Below are 25,650 nucleotides of genomic sequence, written 5' to 3'. Positions count from 1 at the left end.
GAAAGAGATATCCTTCTTTGACTTTGGCATGCAGGTGCTTGCATGTGCCACCAACTGGGCGTGATCCACCTTCGGTTAGCGCGCCCGCAGAGTTTATTTATGGACAATCCCATAATGCAACAAGACGCCAGTGCCCGTTGTTTTCTTTTCTGTGTAATCCCTTTGCTGATCCTGAAACCACAATATTGTTAATTTCAGGCAAGTGCACAGACAGCTAGCTGGAATCACAGTTCATCAAGAAAGGGCTAAATATTAATACAAATTATAAACGAAAAGCAGGGTTAAGAAAAAAGGTTTCTTGGGGAGACTATTTGCAGCATACGCACATGGCCTTCACATTTGCTTGTTAATTGTTTTTATCATTGTTTTCAAGTTTTAAAACAGTGAAACGTTTCATCGAGCAAAATCTACCCCAATTTGTGAGGGCTGCTTTGTGTTCCTTCAGTCATGGGGCTTCCCCTGTGCCAATTTACAGGGGCAGATCCAGGAGTTTTTGACCGGGGGAGTCCAAAATTAGTTAAGAAAGGACTTTTGAAATTTTTTGTGACAAATTACTTCTCCCCCACACCCTAAGTATATTGAATATCCCTGAAATTTAGTTTAGTGGCAAATGCAACAAGCGTTTCATTAAAAAATCAGCTAGTTAAAAAAATGATTTACGATCCTGTCGATGTAAGAACTTCTGTCTCAACAAGATAGAATGGTCTCAAACAAACGTCAGGTTTAATGGGGGGGGGGGGGGGGGGGTACAATGCCCTTTATATCAATAAAACAGCGAGAAATAATTTTGGAAAAAGCTATTCATGTTTATGTTGAGCGAAGAACGGAAAGAAAAAGCATAAGAATCGAAGAGATTTTAATACTTTTAACAATTTAAATTCACATCTATTTCGGAGTAATCGGCTCCTGTTTCGGACTATTTTGCTAACTCAACAGTACCCATTAAGCCAGCGTTTTAAACATACGTGAGTGTTTAATACCTCCATAAGAAACTGTTCCATCTTTTTTAGTGAAAATGAAACCATCCTGTGGAGTCTCGGATTTCAGATGTGGGGGAACATAGACAACATGCGCAAAATCCTCTGAAGATGATTCCTTTTCCCATTCTTCGGAAACAATACAACTCCAAATATGGCCATTCACACTGAACATGTGACATTGGTTATCGGACGTTTTGGCGAAAATCATTTTCTCTAAGCCACGTACAATCATCCCAAGGATTATCTTAACTCGCCGGTCAATTCCTAAAGATAAAAACGAAATTGGTAGTAAATCTTGAAGCAGAGATCAGTGGGTCATTTCAATCGTGGTCATCATAGTACTCCCGGCGCAGGGCAAAACGCTTACGTGATAATTAAACTTCTGATAAAATAAATTCGAATTCGCCAATTGCTCTCATGTTAAATTTAAGGTCAGGTGATATTCGTAGCCACCGAAGAAACGACATAATTTAATTCATTTTTATTTCGTCCGGGGTTTATCAAGCGCAGTGAAAGATTAAGTAATGATTTAAAAGCACTTACCGGTCCACTTAACACCGTCCGTCGAAACATAGCATGAGGGATCTAAATCACTAGAAATTGGTAGTAAAAAGAAAACGTTATTGAAAAGATTAATAGATAAACAAAATAAAATGAAGCTAATTCAACGTGGATCAGAAGAACTACTCAACATATTCTTTTTAGGGATACTTAATATACTCATTAACCTACTTCAAAGATCCTTGTTGAAGATTAAAGTTATCATACTAAACTGATTGTTTCATCTTGCAGACCTCGCATTTTTGTTCTAAACGGTCTGTCATTAGACCTTCAGCTCTACTTCGCTGAGCCTTGGAAAAGGGTTTCCGCCAAACGCCAGTAATTTTAACCAAATGACCATTTTTGTCAATTTTTTTTCTTAAGGAAAACGCTGGTTATATTCAATACACAAAGATATGAAAACTGACTGGTTTAATCAAACCACTGAACAATACCTAGCGAGTACTTTACCTCTTTTTCTCTTTACAAAGGTACACTTCATTGGACAGTGGGTGCATCAAGAATCCTCTGGGGGTACCTGACGAACGATGAAAATTAACCTGATTGTTAATGCTCCTTATTGCCAATTATGGAGCGTTATCACATGGCGTCACGTCCGCCATATTATTGAGCTTAAGCAAAGACGTTTTTGAGGGACGTACGTCAACCGGAAGTGGTCTTTTTCTCATTTTTGGACGGTGGTTTTGCCCAAATTTTTGGACAAATCGTCTCTTTAATAGTAAAGACATTTAGAAATACAAAATGAAAAAGACCTCACTTCCGGTTGGCGTGCGTCGCTCAAAAACGCCTTTACTAAAGCTCCCTAATTATTAGTGTCGTAAAACAATGAAACGGAGGCCATATTGGTGTCCCAAACCAGTCCTGTGAGAGTTAAACCTTACATGTACTCTTCTGTTCCAAGATAAATTTTGTGTATCTGCTGGCCACGTGAGTGAAAACGTTCAACACCTTTGAGCCTGTGAATTGGCACTCTTTTGTTTACAAAAGCACGCAAATGAGGTTAAAATAAGGATCAATTTAGGTGTCTGGGAAACTGCCCACCTACCCCTCCCCTGAACCAACATTAACACTTAATTCTTGTTTAGAGCAAAATGTTGATTTAGGGGAGGGGTAGGTGGGCAGTTTCCCAGAAACCTAAATTAATCCGAAAATAAAACACAAATAACGCCAACTTGGTAGATATACTTACTTTCCTTTACTGTGAAATTGACTGTCACGGCCTCAATTGAGCCTACAAACATTTCATTTGCATCTCCTGACATGCGCTTTTCGTACATGATGTAGGTCGGTATGGAAAGAAAGTGACCTCCCGTTGATAACTTACTTTCCGGGTCAATTTGAACAGTAATGTTGATTTCCCTTGAGAATGTCAGCTCAATCTTACCAACCTGGACAAAAAAGGTAAGCTACTGCTTTAGCTGTGCTGTGCACTTGCATCTCTTTCTTTCTCTCTCTTCCCCCTCTTTTGCTTTGCCTTGGCATATGGTTTCTTATTTATTTGTTTTATTCTACTGACATGCATGTTTTTGTTTGTGAGTCTAGCTACATAAAAAAATAGAGAATAATCCGAAAACCTTGCGGTTCTGTAAAAATTAGGCTCTGGGCATTTCCTTCTTTAACTTATACTTACAGTTTTTGTTACTTTTAAAAATCTGTTTTCCAAACAAAAGCAAAAAAAAAGCAGAAATATATTTTCAACGAAGTCTAAGAGAAATGTAAATTAAGTTATTTTTGTTGTTGTTGTAAAACGGTGTACCCCTAGGTCCAATGTTTTCTTTCTTTCTTTCTTTCGTTTTAACAACAGGTTTAAATCCATATCGAAAAGAAGCTTTATATGTAAAGATTTTATTTTAGTTTTCATTTATTTCTCAAAAACGAGAAAAAAAAAAGACATCTAAATGTCGGCTGTAAAAATTTTACTTTCGTGGAAAATAAAAAATAAATGGGCTGTGAGAGAAGAAATGAAAGTCAAAAACTTTCTTTTCGTGGAAAAAAATATGTCGGGAAAAGGAAGGCAGGAAATAGCAATATTTTTCAGTACTATTCCAAGCCAAACAATTTTCTCATCCACTTAGTCTCAGAAGTTAAGCTTAATATCAATTCAAGATCATTTTAGTGAATTTTATGGAGCAAAGTTTTTAGATCCTGTATAAAAAACAAGAAAGTCGTCCATTATATATCCTACCTTAATTCTATACTCTCCAGGGTAGGGATTGGTGATGTTTTTCTTTGGTACGTGACTGAGGAAGCGCGCGTAATGAGGTAAGATCCAAACCAATACTACATTCCACGCATGGTCACTTGATAAGGCGTCATGGGTGAGAAAGATTGTAAATGTCACAGAATCACTGAAAAGAAAAAAGTGTCGATTGTGAAAAAAAAAACAAAAAAACAAAACAAAACAAAGCAAAGAAAAACAAAATAAAATAAATATAACACAAACACAGTAAAAAATACACTGCAACATAGGCAGTTGGCACTTTCTGCAGTGTTGATTTTAGAAGCCTTACTGCAATGTTGGGAAGTTTTCGACATCGAAAATCCTTCGTATTTAATTATTCTACATGCTTTTACTCATTCTAGTCAAACTTGTTAATTTGGCCGCGCGACTGGGTAGGACAGTTTTGGAGCCTTGAAAATTTGCGTGTTTTAAAAGAAACAGAAAAAAAGTTCTGCAAGTTTTTTGACAAGTTTATTTTTCGGATACAGTTATACATATTTTAATAAGATTTAAAAACGACAAAAAAGTTCGTGTCATCAATGGCTCGTATTTGCTACACTAGGTATCAATCTGCACGAATGAAAATACCGTAACAATTAAGGTTTGCGGACTTCACTGTCAACTAACTTGAGATTTCCATAACTAACCTTAGTGAAATAAATAACCCTATTTGAAATTATTATCCCAGTTTAGCCAACGCCCACCAACGCCCAAAGTCTCTCCCTCTCTGCGTTTTCGCCGTGTCACAGGAATTTAGAGCGATTTTCGTATGACCTTGAAAAATGGTTTCGGTAAGTGTTCGTTATTTGTTTTATTAGCCAATCGATGAAAAGATCAAAACATGGACTCTTCGTTTTCCCGCCAAAGAGAACCCTAATACGGAGAAGGCATTGTTCGATTAGCCAATCGTGTCGCAGTATGACGTCAAAGCGATTTCTAGAAAGTTCTTCGGGCATGAAGTTTTTTCAGCCGAGCTTTCGCTTAACCAACCAAAAGCGACGCGCGTTTGTATCCGTTCGACAAACCAATCAAATCGCTCTATTTCCCTTCGTTTGTTGTTTCTGTTTTGTTCGCACGATTTCATTTCAAGGTCATACGAAAATCGCTCTAATTACGGTTATTTTGTTACGGTTATAGTATATAGATGCAGGTCACTCCTTACTAGTTGTCGCTGTAGTGTCGTTGTATTTTTCTTTTAAGAGGTTTTGGATAAATGAGGAATTTTCAACTCCTATGATGGGAATATTACGACTTCTACTTCTAGCACTAGTACTGTACTGTTCTACAGGCAAAATTTTGCTGGCTGGGAAATGTGGGAAAAAATAATTTGTCCTTGGAAGGAAAGTGTTGCTGGGAAATTGACAATTCAGGGTGTCTGAGAGGATTAGATGTCTTTAATAGCTGTTACGTGTTATTTTTCAGCAACCTCTCTCCCCTCCCCCCCCCTGCCCCCCCTCCACTGAAGGGGTGAATTTTGCTCTATGACCATATGACCACACCCAAACTGACCAGTAATGTCTGGCCATACGTCTGCTGGGAAACGTCCCAGTAAGTCAGGTTCCAGGTTGTAGGTGCACCTTGCTGGCTGGGAACTTTTCCATCAGTCTTGCTGGGAGTGAGGAACAGATATACGTTTACCGGCAATCCCCCAAAATGGCATCAGAAAGCTTTATTTATGCTTTGTTGTTGTTTTTTAATTCTTTTTCTCAAAATTTTCCCAACGGGTGCCCCTGTGTTATAAATACTTTTAAGACTTAAAGTAGCGGAAAAATAAATAAACACAGATGGGGTGCCTTTTTCATTCACTACTTTTTTTTTATGAATGTCCAGAGCTATATTATAGTTAATTCCCCTTCGCGTCTTAAAACTACTCCGGGGAAGGGATATTCTGTCATTTGTATCACTTACTTTGCAAGCAAATTGCCAGAAGCATTTAGGATTAAGACTCTTTGTTGAAGAATAGGTCTTCGCTCTGAATGGAAAAGAAAAGAAAAAACCAGCTGTTTATAATATCGGTTATATGCATGATATCCATCTTTCAGAAATGGTGACATCATTTATGTAGGGGAGCTGTGGGCCGCAAAGCTTGCGAATGACTGGGCCCAACTTAATCATTGTCTACACGGATAAACGTGTTGTCTGACAGCTGGTTTTATAGTTTATTTGTATTTTGCCTCTTTGTTTATGTCCGCTTTCGCTACTATAAAGACTTCTTTTCAACAAGCATTGAGTTCGCAGATTATTATAGGGATGTATCAACCAGTCTGTTTTTCATTTGAATTACTTCTTATGATAAACCTTCCTTCGAGGCCCTCTCATGTTTCGTCATGTTAATGCTAGGTAGGAGTTTTTAAATAAAGTTACTTCATATGAAGTCGAACGACATAATTCGTGCCTAGTACTCCATGCTACAGTTGTAGAGTATTGGTGGTGAGGAAAGTGGTAAAGTAGCGGTATTGTTAGTGTTACTATTAGTGTTAGTGATTATGTCAGTGTTAGTGCTATAGTGGTAATGTTTACGCCAGTGCTGGTGGTATCGAGTTAGTGGTAGAGCAGTGTTAGTGGTAATGTTTGTTAGCGTTGTTAATTTCAGGTTTGTTAGTGTTGGTGTTAATGTTGTTATCAGCCAGTGTTATTGGAGGCGTTACTACAAGTTTATGATATTGTCGCTGTATTGTTAGTCTTGGTGATAGTAATAGTTTTAATAAGTCAGTGTGTTAATGTTACTTAGTGTTGGTGTTAGTGACAGTGTGGTAGTGGTAGTTTTACAGTTATGGTTGTGTTTTTGGGAGAGGAATAAGATCTTAAAATAATAAACTATTGAGACGTGAACGTACTTTGGCGACTGATTCCCTACCTCTCACAACAAGTTGCACCTCATACGTATCGCTTCCGGCAATATTGGACGCGTTACACATGTAAAGGCCTGTATCTGACTGATTTAGAGAGGGGAACGCTAGGCTGGTATTTTGGTAAATCAAACTTCCGTCTTTAAACCATCGGACTACAGGTGTAGGATAGCCGTTTGCCGAGCAATTAAGAATGAAAGAATCTCCAGTGAAAACAGTTGGAGGGGCGGTCTTGTTCGCTATGGAAGGAGGCTCTGAGATAAAAACAATAAGCAACTGAACAAAACTGTGAAGATAACTTGAAAAGAAATCACATTAATAGTTAAATCGTTTGGATCTAACCTTCGATAAAAACTGTCCCAACAACTGATCCCTTGCTTGAAGTGCGACTTGTTTCACATTTATAAGCAAGTTTCTCCTCCATCTAATCAGAAAGAATAAATGCACGCACACAATAAAAATCACTTGATTGTTATGGGATGGAGTGCAATAAAAAGCTTGGAAGATTTGTCGGATATCGCTGAATTAGCGTTTGATTGTAAAAATTTATTGGATTCGGTTGATATCTGGAATAATCGAGGTCGAGATAACTGAATTGTTACCAGGGGAGTCCGAGCGCTCTTCGTTCTTTCGGATTGCACAAAAACCTTATGGATCTTCTTTCCTCGAATAATACTGGCAGGGGGCGATTATTTCGAGGGAGGCGATTATTTTAAATTCTGCTCACTGGAAGTCGTGCCCTAAATATTTTGTTTTATCATCTCATTAAACAAAAAATGATCACATCAAATAAACTGAACATGGGCTTCCAAATTTGGTCCCTTGATTAATTTTCAGTGTCATTATCTTAGGCGTCAGAACTTGAATCGCCAATGATCAAATTTGCTGGATCAGACTCCATTTCAACTTGACAGGGAGGTAATAAAAGGAGAAGATGGCGAAAGGGGTGAGGATGGGTGATTATTCGAGGAAGGCGATTAATCGAGGGACGGCTATTATTCGAGGAAATAGGGTAACTTACTAATCTGTAGGTTACGCTGATTTCCGAGATCAACTGTACGCTCTAGCTAATCGGAAGAGAGATAACGAGTACAATGTATAATAATTATAAAAATCAGTTTTGCGCTCAGCTTTACTATCAGTACACCGGTGAAGTCATCTCTTTCTTAACTCTGGCCACTAAACGTTATCTTGGTTGAAAAACATGAGGATATTTGTTCCTGAACTTTTCGTGTCAAACGCGATGGGTTCTTTTTTGAAATCGTTATCACGTTAAGGTGATGTTGCACGGGAAGATTCGTATCGACTATTTTTAGCGCAACACGGCGTTGCAATGTTGGAACAATGTTGTAACTATTCAAAACAATGTCGCAACAATGTTGCAACGCTGTGTTGCGCTAAAAATCGTCGTTGCGAATCGTCTCGTGTAACATCACCTGTAGAATAACTATTTGTTGCAGACGGGCATTAGAAAAGAGAAAAAAGAAAGATACAAGGGGAAGATCAGAATGGTAGTGATGATGCTTGATAATGTTGAAAGAATATCGACGAAATTGTGATGATATGGTGATGATGACGAATATAACAATGTTGATTATGATGATGATGTATGAGTGATCGTTAAAAATAAAAAAGGGCCAAAAGGTAGCCTTTAGCGCCTGATAAGCTCATGCATATTAGCAAGGAAAAGGAAAGGAGAAAAAGAAAGAACGAGGAGGAAGAAAGGAAAAGAGCAGAAAAAGGCAATGGTTTCACTTTTAGCTTTTATACTGCCTTTGTTGTGGCCCAAAAAGCTGCTTGGTAGAGTAGGTCTATTATTTGGCGGTAACTTTTTCAAAAATTCGGCTAGATAAATTTTTGAATACTTGATGTGTGTGCATTAGTATGAATACTACCGGCCGATCCCTTCATTTTCTCTTGACTGATTACCTTGATGTTATAGGTGCCTGCTGTATCAGGAGCAGTGAATATACTGCTAAAGTGATGCGGTGTACAGTCGAACTCTGATGGTGATACACTTGCCAAACACAAACTTCTCCCGAACAGGTTCAAGTACACCTGCCGTATACAACTTGGGCAATAAATGGAATTAGCACAGTGTTTGTAAAATCCTGGAAAAAGGTAAAAAAATATATATCCTTTAGTTTATAGCATGTGCAATAATATAGCAAGTTACTGATAAAAGCACAGCTAAATTAAGGGCCATTATATAGTGGACAAAATAACACACGTCTTACTTAAGAAGCGTCTTAAATAAGGCCCGGTTCACTGACGCCAAAATTTTCATCAGCCGAACTCTCATTCAAATTAAGGCCGACCGAAATTTTTTAGACCGGCTTGATCCAGACGCAGATCTTAATTCCAGCAGAACTAAATTCAAAAGAAAAAAACTAAAAATTAGCGCGCGATATAAAAATGTAGGTACAGTGTCCTCTATGGGCCACCGTACTACCACTGGGTCATGCGACCACTGCGCCGAGTACATGTCAAAATTAATAGTGTTGAAGTATTTTTCTCTGCTATTCAAATTGTTTGAACCTTATTAAGCTGTATTTATCATGAATTCAAAAATACATTTGAGGAAAAAAAGCTCAAACGAGTATTTCAAAACCATTTCGCATTATTTCCGAGTTTATTCACTCTAGTATTCACTCTAGGGCTTTCTATAAGCTGTTAAACCTTCCACGGCAAGGATTTCCAGTCACTTGTCCAACTGGGCACTGTTGTGTTTGCAGCCCGCTGTTATTTGCCTCAGAAATACTTTGCGATTCGCCAACGTACAATAAACAGAGGATGAATAAAAAGTCGGAAACCCGAAATGCACGATGACGTCATGTTGAATGGTGGATTTGTTCATGGCTTGTTGCTAGGCAATTGCGGATACCAAACGATAGAGTCGCGGTTGTCCACAAAGATGTACAATGATTTAAAAGCGCCTCAGTGAATATGCATAACTATGTCGGGTGGTGCTTGAGATTGAGACTGAGGGTGGGATTGTATTTTGCTATCCTGAGGTGTTGGCAAGAGAAGTTTTTTGTGCGCTGGTTTTACTGATCCGCCCAAACCATCCGGGTGGTATCGCAAATATATAGGGAACAGAACAATAGAGGAAATGTCAGCTAATCAGAAAATACTGACGTCACTATAACTGATAAAACTGATTGGACAATACTGATCCTCTATCTGTAACTGGTTTGTTCGTTGTTGTGATTTGGAATGGCAAAGGGAAGAACCTTCGAATTAAACTTTTGCTGGCCTGCTCGTTTGATTTAAACTTTTTTTTAAGAACTTAAAGTACGTTGAAAGAAACGGCATTCTGATTATCGATGCAGACATTCCCAGATTCATGAAACGGCGACGCTTATATTACATCGAATTCTTCGTTGTTTTGGCGAGGCTAGTAAACTGCGTTAATTATTATAAAGAACTAATCAGATATAACCGTGAAACTGTGTACATCAAATCATAATACAAGAAGGAAAAATCAACCACTGTACATGTCCCCTTAGCGGACCGGCGTTCATTTATAGTTTACTGTAACGTTAGCGCTTTCACAGAACGACCAAAACTGTACTAATATTGATAGTTGTTGTTGTTTTTTTTCTTTTGGTGCACACAAAGACTGTTTCATTTAACCACTGATTTGAAGCTGGAGAAGAGAATGACGACGTGTAAACGACGAAATTCAACAACGAGCTAACAATGCAAACTGACGCATTGGTTTTCGCCAAACCAAAATTGATTCATGGTGTGTTTATGCTTTTTTCCGAGTTTGTTTTTAAAATTCATAAAAAACAAAACATCGAACGCGAATCATAACACCCTTTGTTTTAGAGGAACAGTAACTATGCAAATTGTTATTGTGTTTGCGGAAACCATTCTGACCATTGTTGGTTAGTTGAGGTCGGTGGTGAGCTTAAAACAAGACTTACTATTTCTATTTTTTACTCGTTATATCTAAAAACGACCAACTCAAATAGACATTCTTTTAATGTCCCTGCCTCATCATTTCTTTAGAGCCCGCAATGCAAAGTTCTTGACATCCTTTCTAACCACTGGCATTAGCGTTGTGACATGGTGACCTCGTACAGTTTTTTTTTAAACTTTGGCGCAACATTGTCTCCTCGGAGCTCAAGCAAAGGCGTTTTTGAGCGACGCACGCGTCAATAGGAAGTGAGACGTTTTTCTTTTTAAATATGTCATGAAGCCCAAATTTCTATTTCTAAGTGCCTTTAATTAATCCTCTACAGTAGAACCTCGATAATTCGAACTAGGATAACTTGAATTCTCCGCTAAATCGAAACAAATTTCCTTTGATCCCTTGATCAAAATTTCCCTGAAATTTACCTCGATGACTCACTGATTCCCCTCTAACTCGAACTGTTTTTCGTTTTCCTTCACAGTTCGAGTTACCAGAGTTCTAATGTAGAACGCTTTTCCCGAAAATGTGGGCAGCATACTGCCCAAGCGAAGGATGCAAAAAGTTCACTTTCGTTTGACGTGCGCCGCTCAAAACTGAAGTCTTTGCTTAACTCATCACTATGAAAATGTTGAATCTTTTTTACCAGGCTCTCCCAGCTTTTCTAAATACTTTCACACAGAGCGTTGTGTTTCCAATTCTCCTTCTCACTTTATCTCCCAAATCTACGTTACAAGCGCTTGAGTTTATAAATGGTATTCCGTTAACGCGCGTCTTCATTCCCCCTGCTTTTCTTCTCCTTCAAATACTTGCCATGCAATATATTCAGTGATCTCCATAACGACTATCTTCCACTTCTGTCCTCCATAATACATCTCATCTATACATCTCTACATCTCATCTCCACATTACCCGAAAAATGCTTAGCGAATTTTCAGCCACGCATGTTCTGTTAATGGGGCACTAGCTGGCAATACATTAGAGCCGCGGCAACTCGAACTCTAAGAGAAATGAAAAACAGTTCGAGTTAGCGGGAAATTCGAGTTATCCGAGTTCGAGTTGTCGAAGTTCTACTGTACAAAATGAATGATGCTGGTGTTGAGCCCACTAGTAGCGAAAAGCGCGGGCTTTTTGACGGCAAAAAGGGATTAAAAGTCTAGCTTTAAGTACGATTTCGCTTTGGTCATAAATCTTTCTATCGGCCATCAGGCCATGAGGGCGAGAGGAATAATTGTTTTAGTAAAATCCAACTAGTTGGTAAAAAATATCGAGAATGAAGAAATTTTAGCTAGTTAAAGCGCGCGCGACAAAATTATAAACTCGCTCCGCGAGAATTATTTATAAGAACTTGTTATCTTTTTCGTTGCTTTCTTTCGCTCGGTCAGGCCAATCGATGACACGAGACACCTCGGTGAGAGATCAAATAAGAAGGGTATGCGCAGAGGGTAAACGTTTTTGGACGGCGTAATTGCAAGCTTTACTGTTAGGACGGAAATTATCTACAAGGACATTTTAATTTTCTGTGGACTAAAAATTGTACCAAAATATTTTAATCAATATCGCATTCTTTTTTACACTTTTCAAGGGCTATTATGTATAGATGGAATTAGTTATCCAACACCAAAGACAATTTCTTACTATGACGGGAGCCCGAGAAAATAAATCACAAACTTAAGAGGAATTGAGAAAACACAGGTAAAATTGTCATGCGAAAGATCTCATTTCGTGAAATTTGAGCTTTTTGGATATTTTTTTCCTCAGCTTCAATAAGAACCTTTTCTTCGGAGTTATTCTATACAAGTTTTTACATTTATAGCGGTTGAAAAGAGTCAAAAACTTAGAGGAATGCAATAAGCTTGAAATTATTCTGGTACAAGGTTTTTGGATTTTGCGTTTTTTTGGATTTGATCTTAAGATCTTTGGCTTTCTTTAGTCCCCTTTCTCCATTTCTTCTTTATTTTCTTTTCTTGTTTTCACTTCAAGTGGGCTTATACTAGGCATCAATCCCAGCTGAGAAAAATTTTCGAAAAACGTCAAGGCTCAGTCCCAGGAATATCCAAAAGACGTAGAAAAGGGCCGGCAGTGTAACAAGATTTTATTCTGGCTGCAAGAATTTCATTTTTTCCCTTCCAAGAATAGTTTTTAGGAGTTTTCTCCTGTAATAAGACTTTTTCGATGGCCCTGACAGAGTCAGCACGACTACATAGGTACTGAAAACACTAAAGCTCTTTATTAATTTTCAGTAAATATATATTTTGCGTAGCCGGAAAAGGTCGGCGTCTGAAGCAAGGCCGTTCCAAACTCGATCCAAATTCGAAATTCCCGGCCGGGCTAGGCGGGAAGAACGGCTGAGCCGTTCCAAATTGAAACAGGCGTTCCCACTAGATTTAGACGCCGAACTTTCATGTAACTCACTGTACTTAGGTTCGGTTCACGAAAAGTTCGGGCGTCTGAACCGCCGGCCTAAGAGACTGAAGTAATGTTCCATATGACATTGGCGTGCAATTATGAGATGCACCTATAAGTCGCACCTTAAACAGACACTATAACAGACGTAGTTAATCGATAAGCTGATAATCGATATTAATCAATAGTAATCGATTTCAATCATCGATGAATAACGATTTCCGATATCGATCGACAGGAATCGATAAATAAAAAAAAGTATGACTTCGATTAATATCGATGATTTTCCGATAGAAATCGATGACGATTTTTTTGACAAATTTTTGAACTCACGAATTTTAACGGTGCAACCAGTTTACACAGAACTTTTGGTACAGATTGCAGTACTTTTTGCCGCTCAAAAACTTGCACGGTTCCGCGAGAACCGTGTAAACGGAAGACGGATCCGTGCAAGTCTTTGTCCGTTCAAAAATTTGTCCACACCGGTGTAAACGGCCGGGGCCTAACTGTTACGTGAGTTTGCAAAAACCTGCAATTGCAATCCCTTTAAACTTCTTCAAGTTTGTCCATCCCTGCCATCTGTTTATTTGCTGTTAAGTATTTGAGCGATTTTCGTATGACCTTTTATGGTTTCGGTAAGTCTTCGTTATTTGAGCCAGTGGATGGAAAGATCAAAACACGGCCGCTGCGTTTTCTCGCCAAAGAAAACCCTAATATGGGGAAGGCACTGTTCGATTGGCCAATCGTGTTGCAGCGTGTAGCAGTATAATGTCAAAGCAAAGTATCGATTGATTTCTAGAAAGTTCTCGGGCATTTTCACCCGAGCGTTCGCTTAACCACGCTAACCAAAGCCACGCGTGTTTGAATCCATTCGATAAACCAATGAAATCGATCTATTTCCGTTCGTTTGTTGTTTCTGTTTTGTTCGCGCGTTTTCTTTCCAAGGTCATACGAAAATCGTTCTATTTATACCTTCTTATATATTCTGGCAGTTCCTACTGTTAAAATGGTCATACATTTCGTGACACAGCACCTTTAAATCTTGCCTGATACGATAATACTGACCGGTGACTGTAAACTCTTCGCCGCGCCGTACGTGAAAGTCTGTTGTTCCGGTGAGAGCGCGTTGAGCTCCTAATAACGCCACTGAAATAAAAAAAAAAAATCCAGTCAACTCTCTTTTAATTAGGCCCGGTTCAGACGCCGAACTTTTCATTAGCCGAACCTAATTTGAATTAAGGCCGACCCAAATGATTTAGACCGCCTGAATTGATTCAGACGCCGATCTTAATTTCAGCTGAACTAAGTTCAAAAGGCGAAAAATCATCTGTTCGTTCAAACTGCTTACCAAATACGTTATAATAATTTATGAATTAGCTTTGGTTCATGAAAAGTTCATCCTCGGAGACCCAGGGGCAGTCAGTCAGTTTTCAAGCACAGGCGGAAGAGCCCCTGGGTACCGACTCTCACCGGACCATTTCCAAACGGTCAAGTGAATGCTGGCTCCTGATTGGGCACAAAAAATGCTTTGTATTATTGTGCCCAATCGGCGAACAGTTTCTCGTGAGTTCTTTTCGTGAGTTCGTACACGATGGGTATTATGTAGCCACAGTTGCCCGGTTCGTTCACCAAGCTTGTGCGTACAAGGGAAACTTCCATTTTCTACTTTCCTAACCAGAAACGAAGGACCTACCGATGAGTCGAAAAACGTTTCGGATGCTATCAGCAGGAACAATTCATTTTGCACTGAGAAAATTCTGTTTCTGACGGATCACAATGTATCGTAAATAATCAGATAATAGGAAGTTTAAGATGCGGCGGCGACGAGATAATAAAAAAGCAATAGCTTGACAAGGCAAAACAACAACTTTGCACGTGCATCACGCATTTTGCAGATTTCTTTGCCGTCACTGCACGACTACCACGTGAAGATGCCTAATTTCAGGTTTTGTGAAGGAGGTAAACAAACAATGACAAAATTTTCTTTCTCTTTATGAACTTGGATATGGTTGATAGAAAATCAGCTCCAGAAGAGTTCGCTTGCATTTGACAAAGTAAGCGAGTTCGGATAATCACGATAGAGACTTGAAAAATGTGAATTCACTTTTCATGCGACGTTTTCGTGGCTGTCAGCTGTCGTGGAATCTTAAACTCCTTAAGATTTACCAAGGCATGATCGATGCAAGTGTGAATACCTGTTGTAAGCTCAAGCTTGTATTTTTGGAAAAGCGTCTTTAGTTTTCGGGTAGACAGTGGTAGTCTTTACACTAGAGCCTAAATAAGCTAAGAAATATTTCAAGACAAGTAAGTTTTAATTACTTCAAGTAAAATAAAGCTTCACACACAACCGATTCTTTTTTACTTCAGGTTATTTTCCCACGCAACAAAATTAAGATTGATTGACATGTCTCGCCTTTCTCAAAGCTCAAGAAACCGCAAAACCGCAAGTCAGCTAAGTAGGTCATAAGGATGGTTTTCAAGTCGCTTGAAACTTTCTTGAACCGTTTCAACTTTCCGACTTTAATGAGATGCAAATCAAAGTTACTTGAGATTTTAATTAGGCCTTCACACACGAATTTTTGGTTAAAGTAAAACTTAGCGGCTCTTAAGTCTTACTTAACAGCCTAGTGTAAAGACAACCAACCAGTATTTTGAAATAAAGTGTTTATATCAAACTGAAAGTTTCCTGACTGCGTGCATTTGTTTGGTGCATAAGCCAGACAAGCCGTGATCGAGTCAATAGCTGTCGCGTCGTGTACGAACTGACGAAAAGAACTCAGGAGATGCTGTTCCCCGATTGGGCACAATAATACAAAGCATTTTTTGTGCCCAATCAGGAGCCAGTATTCACTTGACCGTTTGGAAATGGTCCGGTGAGAGTCGGTACCCAGGGGCTCTTCCGCCTGTGCTTGAAAACTGACTGACTGCCCCTGGGTCTCCGAGGATGTGAAAAGTTCGGCATCTGAACCGGGCCTTCAGTAGTCAAACACTTTTGCGATTGGCGCCAAGCGTCTCCTGACACAAGCAACTTTAAAGAGGTAATCTATAAAAGTTATGTAGAGTAAAATACTAAGCAGTTATTGAATGAGATTGATTAGGTTGTGAAGAGGGCCGAGCTCAACACCCCGAAACGGTGGTGTCCATCTGACAAAGGTCAGTTAAAACGACTCACGGTCTGTAGAAGTGGGTAAAAAGGGAAAAGACAGATTTGGTGAGCAAAGATGATACAGTCGTCTTCCTTCATTGTTGCCAGTTAAAGTTCAAGTCTCGTGTCGATGCCACAAGAGGCTTGAGTGTGTTCTAGCTAGCTGTTTCTTGTCCATTTGGCCGAGAGGTTTTTCTCAGGCCGGTCTCCCGTTTTTCCCTGCCTTCAAAACGTCATTTGCAGACTGGAAAAGTCAAATAATTGTTGGGGTATTCAACGACTGTATTTTACATACTCAATAGTCAAGTTCAGGCATTCGAATGACTAGATGGTGGTTTCCTCTATCAGGGCAACGAAGGAACAAATTCTTTGGACACCAAACATACTTTGGCCAAACCATTCCGGAATAAATTCTTTGTTAAAAAAGGAAATTTTCTAAATTCAACTCAACAATTTAGGTCATTTTGTTTCTGAATAAAATGTGCTTTTATCCTTTACAGGTAAAACAAAGCACAGGGAATGGGCCTGAGTCGTCTTAGCACTGTTAACTGTTCAGAGTAAGTTTCCTTTCGCCTCTTCACATTTCGCTTCTTCCTTGACTAAGCTTTAAAATTTCAGTCCATATTTCTTTTACTCAGCTGAAATTTGAGCGGATTTATCGAGGTATTTTCAGGGAGTCTGGGCGAAGGTGTTATATTGGGTTAATAAGTTCCGTTTACCAAACTGGTAAATTCACACATCAAATACAAAAGATATGCGTCGGCGGGCAGGTGCAATAATCCGCAGTCACTTTAGAATGATAAGTTCAATTCTTTTCCACCATGTTCACAGTAAGTGTTGCACCGTTTTCAGTAAATGTACTTTTGCAATACCACGATGTTTGCTTTAATTTCCTTTTGCGTCAAGGATCGATTTTAAAGCTTCATACGCGTCCGATCATGTAATCAAGAATCCGTCGCACTTTTATAACGATACAACGCAACATCCAGAAAGATGAAAATGTCATACCGTATTTCATAATCTACCGACCCAATAACCAAAGAGCTAACATTGTCACAGATACGGCTGATTAACACGCCAAAAGCGCTGTCACTTTACAAGCTGCTTTAATTTGTTGGATGTCTAGTGATATAGCAACCATTAAAAAAACTGACAAGAAAAAAAACAACTTAAAAAATAGAAATAATGAAATCGGGCCAAGAATCCAACACTAAGTCTTAAAATTAACAGCAGTAAAGGTGATCGATTTAGTAAGGCTCGTATAACTATTCAAGCCCGAAAGTGAACTTGATCTAGAATGTCATTCTTCAGAGTGAAAAAAAAAAAAAAACATGTACAAGTTTCAAGTTTTTAGTAAACGAGAGCTCGAGGTGCTGCTTGTAAAGATCAGTTTTATTTCATTCTGTTCTGACGAAATGACCAAACGCGATTGTTTAATTTTCCATCTAGGACATGGACGTTTGAAATAGCTCAGTAAATGTATTTTAAAACATTTAATAGGTAGCTTATGTTAAATTGTATGTAATATAACACAGCAGAATACTGACCGTTTGCCAGGAGCAAAAAAGTTGCGATTGTCTGCCTCCCCGTGTTTTGACCAAGCGCCATGTTACTCCCGCCGAACTGTAAATTGAACCTAGTGATACTTATAACTGAAACTTCCTTTATTAGTAGACCTAACTGCTATCAGCCAATGAGCTGACCGGTAAGATATGAAAATTATCCAACGTTGAAGATGATCCAATTCCCAATATTTCATATTTCTATAAACAGCTTTTCGTACATGCATAGTAAAATCAATTAGGTGGCAAGCTTAAGATACGAAAAATAAACACAGGTGGCCGAAAACTATTGCCCTCTAATGAAAATTTCTTTCAGATCATGGAAACAATCATCAACAAACGGTGTTACTCTAGTCAAGTTGATTTTCTTGAAGTTCCAATCAGAATTTTGGCTAAACTATGACTAAATAGCCAATTTTCGCCAACTAATCAACTTGCCACAAAAGGCTTTTTTTGGTTAGGAAATTGTTATGTTTACTTTTTGCGTTTGGGTTACTGTTCTCGTATTTTATATTCTAAAATTACCTTATCTGTAACATCGATATGATAACACGGCGTTTATACTGTTTTCGATGAAACATAACGTTATTAAAAGTAACGATGCAATATCATAGCGGAGAAGTTTCTTCTCTGATGTTCCGTCGGATGTTTGCTGTAGCGTTAAATATTAGTTAAAATTAAATGTACCTAATGTATTTTATAAAAAAAAATAAAATAAAATAAAATTAATTCGCTCTCGCTCTAATTATAGCTTACCTGGGACGAAACTTTATTCATTGAAAGCGTCACATATGAAACACAGCATAATGCTCCTTTAGAACTCGACGTTACCTCCGTGAACAAAAGATTTTAACACCAGCAGGCAACATTTCCATCGATTTGTAAACTTAATTTAACCATCGATTAGGCCCATGCTACTGCCGTGCCGAACTAAATCGATCGAATTAAAATTGGACTTTAGCACGGCAGTAGCGCGACGTTTGAAACCAAGTCGTGCTACTGCCGTGTAGCACGGCAAACCTTGCCCTACTACACGGCAGTAGCTCGACTTGGTTTCAAACGTCGTGCTACCGCCGTGCCGAACTCAATTCATAAATTATAAATACATTAGAATATATTTAAAAGTTTGCAAAGCCGTTTCTTTTTTGTGTGTTTTGATTTCGGCAACAGCCGTTCTATTCGACTGAATTAAATTCGACGTCTGAAACCAAGTCGTGTCGTGCTGCAGTCGAGCTACAGTCGAGCCAGCTTAGCACGGCAGTAGCACGACGTTTGAAACAGGCCTTACTTGCTGCTACTTGACTCTTCCGACAACAAAGGCCTCAAAATCGGATTTCGAATTGCAGACAGAATCATTACCACAATGGAAGGCCTATGCTCATTAAAACAGCTTTGCGCCCATGGTGTTTTTATTTAAAAACTCTTCTTTCAGCCTTGATCTATCAGCTCCACGCATGAATGTCATCCGTCGATCTTTTATTCATTTCAATACCTCACTGATTTTCCTGGCTGGGTTTATTTTCACCCTAACTAATCAATATCCCCTCTTCGCTCCTTAAGTTTGGTTTATCTGACTGAGGCCTGAGGCGATACTTAAGGCATTATTTTCATGAACAAAAACAGTTCATCGCCGGCGTCTCCTAACAGTCTATAAATGAAGACAAGAAGGCTCTTAGCGATTTCAAGAGCAACATTTTAGTTATTAGATAGCAATACACAGTCAAAACACATTTCGACATCAAGGATATTACATTGGGCGTCATTGTTTTGGTTTTAATCAGTCCATTCATAGTGACTCGATCAGCAGTGATGCTTCTAATTTTGGCGGCGTTACGAGACCTCATAAAATTCATCGCGGACTATGATTTTTGCATCACGTGATCTAAAACCAAAAAGACCTTAAAGACGTCTGCAAGGACTAGGCTGGACCCGAGTGCGAGACAAGGAATGCTTGATAAAATAAAAGAGATTAGGCAAAGACGTTTTTGAGCGACGCACGTCAACTAGCCTGGGAAATGGCGGTTTCGGTTGGGTGCGCTAAGTAATATAGGCGGATGGTCAGGCGGGCGAGGGCAGAGAAATCGCGAGGAGATTGGGGCGGGAGTAACGAGAAACCACCGTTTTCATTTTTTCTAGCGCCCTTTCGCGTGTGTTTTTGCGGCTTCGCCGCTCAGTAGTGCTCCCGACAAAACTGCTATGCTACGCAGGCTACACGTCAACCGGAATTTAACTTTTCCCTTTTATATGTCTTGCGCTACCAAATTTGTATTACTAACTGTCTTTACTCTTATGTAGACGATTTGCCTTAAAATTGTAAAACCGCTTCCCAGGAATTCCAAAGGAGGTCCACTCCAAGTTGCGGTTGACGTGCGTCGCTCAAAAAGTCTTTATCTTCGCTCAAGCTCCCTATTAAGCAACAACTTAAAACCCTCGCATCACACAGGTTGAAAGGTTGCCGTCGTTGCACGTAGTACAATGTGAAACGTCTTAATTTCACGTTTTATGGAGGAGGTGAACGTAAGACAACGATTTGCTAACGGGGGGACATTATCGCGAGTGCCAAAGGCATGAGCCTTGTAGGGGGGTCGGGGGTATCCTCCCCTAAAACATTTTCAATTTGGAGGCTCCGAAACGCTATCTTCAGCTCATAACCCCCGGTAAAGAGAGCAAAAATGAAAACAGTGATCAAGGTTTGTAAGACTTTCAGTTTTCAGCTTACCTTAAATATCATGCCCCCGGCGGTGTGAACAAGGCGTTGCTGAACGATGAAAAAGCTAAGGATCCAATGCAGTATAGCTGCCACACCCAGGAGAATATCGAAAGTGACTACTTTGTACTCAAAACCAATCAAAGACACTCTCGTTATAAACTCTCCAGTAAATCACAAAAGAGGTCAGATACATGAAGCTCATGATGGTAGTGGTAGAACGGATGGGAGGAAATGAAATCCAAAGAAAGAATAAAGGGATGAATACAAGAAACTTTATCCAAGTCGGAGCTCGATGAAAAAATTCTTTCATGAACCAAGGGAAAAACACCAACTCAAAAACCCAGCAGAAAAATGAGAAGAGAGACTGAAAAGATGTTTCCATTTTGAGAAAATTCCCCTGAGAATAAAAGATGTACATGCAATACCCAGGGGCGTCAAAAACAGAGCGAGCAGCTCGTGATCTGTCCCAGATGACTCGCGCTCTTCTTTGCACTGTTGTAAGGTTAGGTTTGGATTTTTTTCGCACATCTTCGTCACAGTAAGGAGTTTCCTTTCTAAGGGTGTCCCCAAATAGCCAATCTACAGCAAAGGCCAACCGATTTATGAAAATGCCAACCAATTTAATGCCGGTACAAGAAAGGACACAAATAGTATAACCAAGGTTATTGCTAAAAAATCTAGAATTGCCGGGAACAGCGGTTTATTATAGTGGCATATGAACCCGGCACTTTGCCTCATGTGGTTAAAGAATTCCTCGTGCCACTCGTTGTCGTCCTTTTTGCCGTTCCTGTATTTCCAGTCCAGATAGGCCGTGCCTGTATAACCACCTCCCGACACACAACTGAGGTAGTCGATCTTTACATCCTTCTGCAGCAGTCTTCGTAAGACTCCAGAACAGAAGGCCGCTGACCTTATCCCTCCACCAGAAAATGCTACGCCAGTTTTAACCATGAACAAACTGAAAAAGTGTTTAACAAATAGATATTCCATGAGATCAAATTTGAGTAAATCCAAAGGCACCCCTTTCAGGATCTCGCAAGACGTGTTGGAGTCTAGAGTCCAAGCTGTGGATTCCGGATTCCAGTTTATACTGGTTCCTTATCCCTTGTCAGCGAAACTTCCGGATTTCACTTCCGGATTTCCCAATTATAATAATAATAATAATAATAAGTACAAGGTCAATCAGTATAACATCATCAAGGATGTCCTTGGGGGCTGTTCGAAAGAGGTCGAGAAAAATATTAAAGAGCTTGTAGGGGGACAAGTGTGAATCAATTATGCGCCAAATGCAAAAGGCGTTAACCCTGTCTAGTTCATTACAAATTGCTAGAATGTTCCAGCTGAGCGCTTAGATATCTACAGGAATTTTGGACACCTATTTTAACAGAATACTTAATCTTGTACATTATCGAAATTTTATTTCCATACCTTAGACGTTCCCATAATTAAATGGACAGGTATATGAACGATGGGTTTCAACTTACGAACATTTTCATTTCGTAATTAAGACGTCCATAAAGCTTTTAGGTTTTTATTTATTTATTTATTTATTTATTTATTCAATTTTTATGTCACTCTTATCAAATCATTTTTACCCAGGTTTTTATTTATTTATTTTTTTTGTATAATTGTTATCATAAATTTCAGTCGATGCTGCGGCTGGTTACGGTTTGCCGCCCAGCCAAAGCTTTTATTTTTTACTCTGGGCATCCAGTCGTTTGTACTGCCATAATAATAATAATAATATAACAATAATAGTAATAATAATAATATAACAATAATAGTAATAATAATAATAATAATAATAATAATAATAATTAATATTAATGGATTTATTTCAGCGTATCAACTGAATGTCTCTTAATCTGGTTAACTAAGATAATTACATACGTATATTTAGTCGGATATTTGAGAGGGTTACCTCGAAATGTTGCGTCCAACAGTTTTTTTTTTCGCCCAAAACTAGCTGACTATCTCCAAAGTAGTCATTATAAAACTAAGTGTGCAACCATTGCATTTTTTCTCCTCTCCTCCTTTCTTCCTCCTCGCTCTTTCTTTTTCTCCTTTCATTTTCCTTCGTTAGTGTCCAAAAAAAACCTGCCTTTTGACGACGTTTCATTCGAATGACTGCAAATTTCTTTAGGTTGATTTTCAAAAAATCGGCTTGATATTTAAAAATTATTCCTCGAGCCCGAATGGGCTCTGATTCAATAGCCCATGAGGCCGAAGGCCGAATGGGCTATTGATTCAGAGGCCATGAGGGCGAGAGGAATAATTGTTAAATATATCCTATAACCTATTTACAATGCAAAAAGAAAAATAACTAGAAATGTAAAATAATAATTAATACATCAATTAATTGATTGGCTAAAGTCTAAAGGGTCATCATTGACCTTTTTATGAAAAAGGTAAAAGTGACCTTTCAAAAATGCTTAAGGTGGCTCGATACAGTTTTTCAAGGCCAATACGTCCCAAGTTTGAGCATAAACTACGTCGCCATAAACAAAGTTTTGGAAAAATTGCCACCACAGTTGTATTAGATAAAGACGAAAATTTGTTATGATCAGGGTTGCAACGGCATCGGAGTTGTCATAGCAACGAAATGACGCTATTACCTATTTCACTTGCAACAGTGTATCTCGGCACTGTGAAGTGTTCGTTCAAAATCGTTCACGGGAGCTTTTAATTTTCCTCCAATAGCAGCCTCGATGTTCGTGGAGTTTAAGCGAAATCTGTAAGAGCGTTATCGAGATATTTTGGGATGAAGTTTTCATGATTAGAAACACAGTAAAAAGTGGACAATATTGTTGTTTGGCCGTTATCTGTAGAAAATGACGCGCTTTTGTCATGCAATTTCACCTGATAGTAGTTTCAATCTTTTTAAAAACGTGTGTGAAGGATCATGGAGATAGCTCCAGCCGATTGCTAGAAAGAAGGGTTTTATTAGTATGTATGGAAGCGCTCTTGTTAGCGGTTTTGTAAACATTTTGGTCTTCTTTAAAAAATTAGCGAATAATTTTTAAACCGCTCGATAGATTTTTTTTAAAATTTTATATTCTTGAGATTAACCTTTCTTCTATATGACCTTTTAGTTTCAAAATTATTGATACATTGTAAGGCAGTAAAATAAGGGCTACAACTCGTTACTCTTTTGTCGGAAGTTTCGTTATTACAAGTGAAAGCCTCTCATTATTCAAGGCATTGTCTCCAAGTTTCATTTTCACGTGAACAACAGCAACTAACAATGCATTTGACATATGCAAAAATGCTAGCTATTGTTATGCGCGAAAATATGAAACTTGGAGACAAAACCCTGAATAATGAGAGGCTCACATTTGTAAACACAAAATTTCTGCTAAAATATTGGCGAATTGTAACCCTTATTTTACTGCCTTACAATACATCAATAATCTTAAAACTAAAGGGTCATATAAAAGGAAGGTTAATCTCAAGAATCTTTTTTTTTTCAAAAAAATCTATCGAGTGGTTTAAAAATTATTCGCTAATTTGTTAAAGTAGACCAAAATGTTCAAAAACCGCTAACAAAAGCGCCTCGATACATACTAATCAAATCCTTCTTTCTAGCAATCGGCTGGAGCTATCTCCACGGTCTTTCACACACGTTTTTAAAAAGATTGAAACTACTATCAGGTGAAATTGCATTATTATGCATTAAAGATTATCCATTTTTTACCGTATTTCTAACCACAAAATCTTGATCCCAAAATATCTCGATAACGCTCTTACAGATTTCGCTTAAACTTCACGAACATCGAGGCGGCTATTGGAGGAAAAAGCTCCCGTGAATAATTTTGGAAGAACAGTTCGCAGTGCCGAGAAATACTTCTGTAAGCAAAATAGGTAATAGCGTCATTTCGTTGCTATGACAACTCCGATGTCATTGCAACCCTGATCATAAAAGATTTTCATCTTTATCTAATACAACTGTGGTGGCAATTTTTCCAAAACTTTGTTTATGGCGACGTAGTCTATGCTCAAACTTGGGAGGTATTGGCCTTGAAAAACTGTATCGAGCCACCTTAAAGCCAATGCACTTTCGTTTTACTCTGTGGCAAAGTATTTTTTTAAAAAATTCTTAGCTGCTAGGTCTTGGAGGGTATGTGAATCAAACTAAGGAAGTTTCGACCTTCATAGCTCGATTGTCCTTAAACTCTTAGTCTCAAATAACTTGGCCATTAATATTCGTTGGAATGAAGCCCGGGGGAGGTACTTTAGGAATTTCTGGGTGGGGATGTGCCGCTGGGACCCTGGAACCCTTAACCTATACCAGAGCTAGTTCAGCTGAATTTTGTTACCCTATACTAGAGTAAACTCCCCAAATCCCCCTATCCTAGAGTAGCTGTTTTCCAGAAACTACTGGGGTCACTAGCACAGTCTAACCAAAACAAAACCTTATAACACAATCCCTAGTCTACATAAAATCTTCAACCAACTGATCAGTTTCCTGAAAAATGATACCCTATTCTAGACTCAAACGCTCTGATTTATATACCCTATCCTAGAGTAAACTGCTTGAAAATCATACCCTTCACAGCGGCACATACCAGTATAGCCCATATATGGCAGTACTCCCCGCGGAATGAAGTGCCTTGTGACTGGCTGACTTTAACAGCTGCCTCATTGCAGGAGGCTATAGATCAGGCTGAGTCGCTCAAAGCATGGTTAGCTTTCACCATTGGCTAAGCAGTATCAAAACCAATACGTTGTCAAGGTATTAAACGCTGGTTAACGCTAACCATGCTTCGAGCAACTGGGCCCAGGAGTTCTGTATGAGAAGGTACTTTCAATTTCCACCTTTTCTGATCAAGGCACGACATTTTTATAGCAAGTTTTGGTGTTCTGGTAGAGACATCTCTGTATGAGGTATGTACACGTTAACGACTAGTACTGTTAATGTGCATTTTAACCGTTTGATTGATCATACGATAAATTCCCATGCATACAAATCATTATAATTCGGCTTCACTGAGGAGGTTGTTGTGAGCCTGCGTCTCCTGTGGCCACGGCAGAATATAAATCATGTCAACTGGAAATTACCCCGCCATCTTCCAGAGTCAGTTAAGGGCAAATTAGGACTTCTGACCGTATTTCACTCCATTTGATTTAGGTCGAAGCAGCCTGTGCATTTACTTACCTACTTTCAGTTGTTTTTCGATCGAGGACAAACCAAAAATTTCAATATCAATCATAGTGCTATTATTTCTTTCTGCTCACTCAGTATGCAAATCACAGCACCTCGTTCATTCATAACGGCCTAATTAGTTGTAATTATATTG

General features: G+C 38.8%; 1 protein-coding gene across 1 annotated transcript; it reads right to left on the bottom strand.

Annotated features, from left to right (window-relative positions):
• LOC140949128 (uncharacterized) lies at positions 1-21,304 on the bottom strand. The gene is made up of 11 exons (XM_073398363.1): positions 21,082-21,304; positions 8,541-8,722; positions 6,954-7,035; positions 6,620-6,865; positions 5,671-5,734; positions 3,727-3,889; positions 2,731-2,929; positions 1,992-2,058; positions 1,524-1,573; positions 981-1,244; positions 1-171 (listed from the first exon to the last, which is right to left on the bottom strand). The coding sequence occupies exons 1-11, from the start codon at positions 21,302-21,304 to the stop codon at positions 98-100; spliced, it is 1,614 nt and encodes a 537-aa protein (XP_073254464.1). The 3' UTR covers positions 1-97.
• Positions 21,305-25,650: the final 4,346 nt, after the last annotated feature.

This window comes from Porites lutea, chromosome 9 (genome assembly GCF_958299795.1).
Source record: "Porites lutea chromosome 9, jaPorLute2.1, whole genome shotgun sequence".
Classification (NCBI taxonomy): Eukaryota; Metazoa; Cnidaria; class Anthozoa; order Scleractinia; family Poritidae; genus Porites; species Porites lutea.
This window is presented reverse-complemented; position numbering and strand designations above follow the sequence as displayed.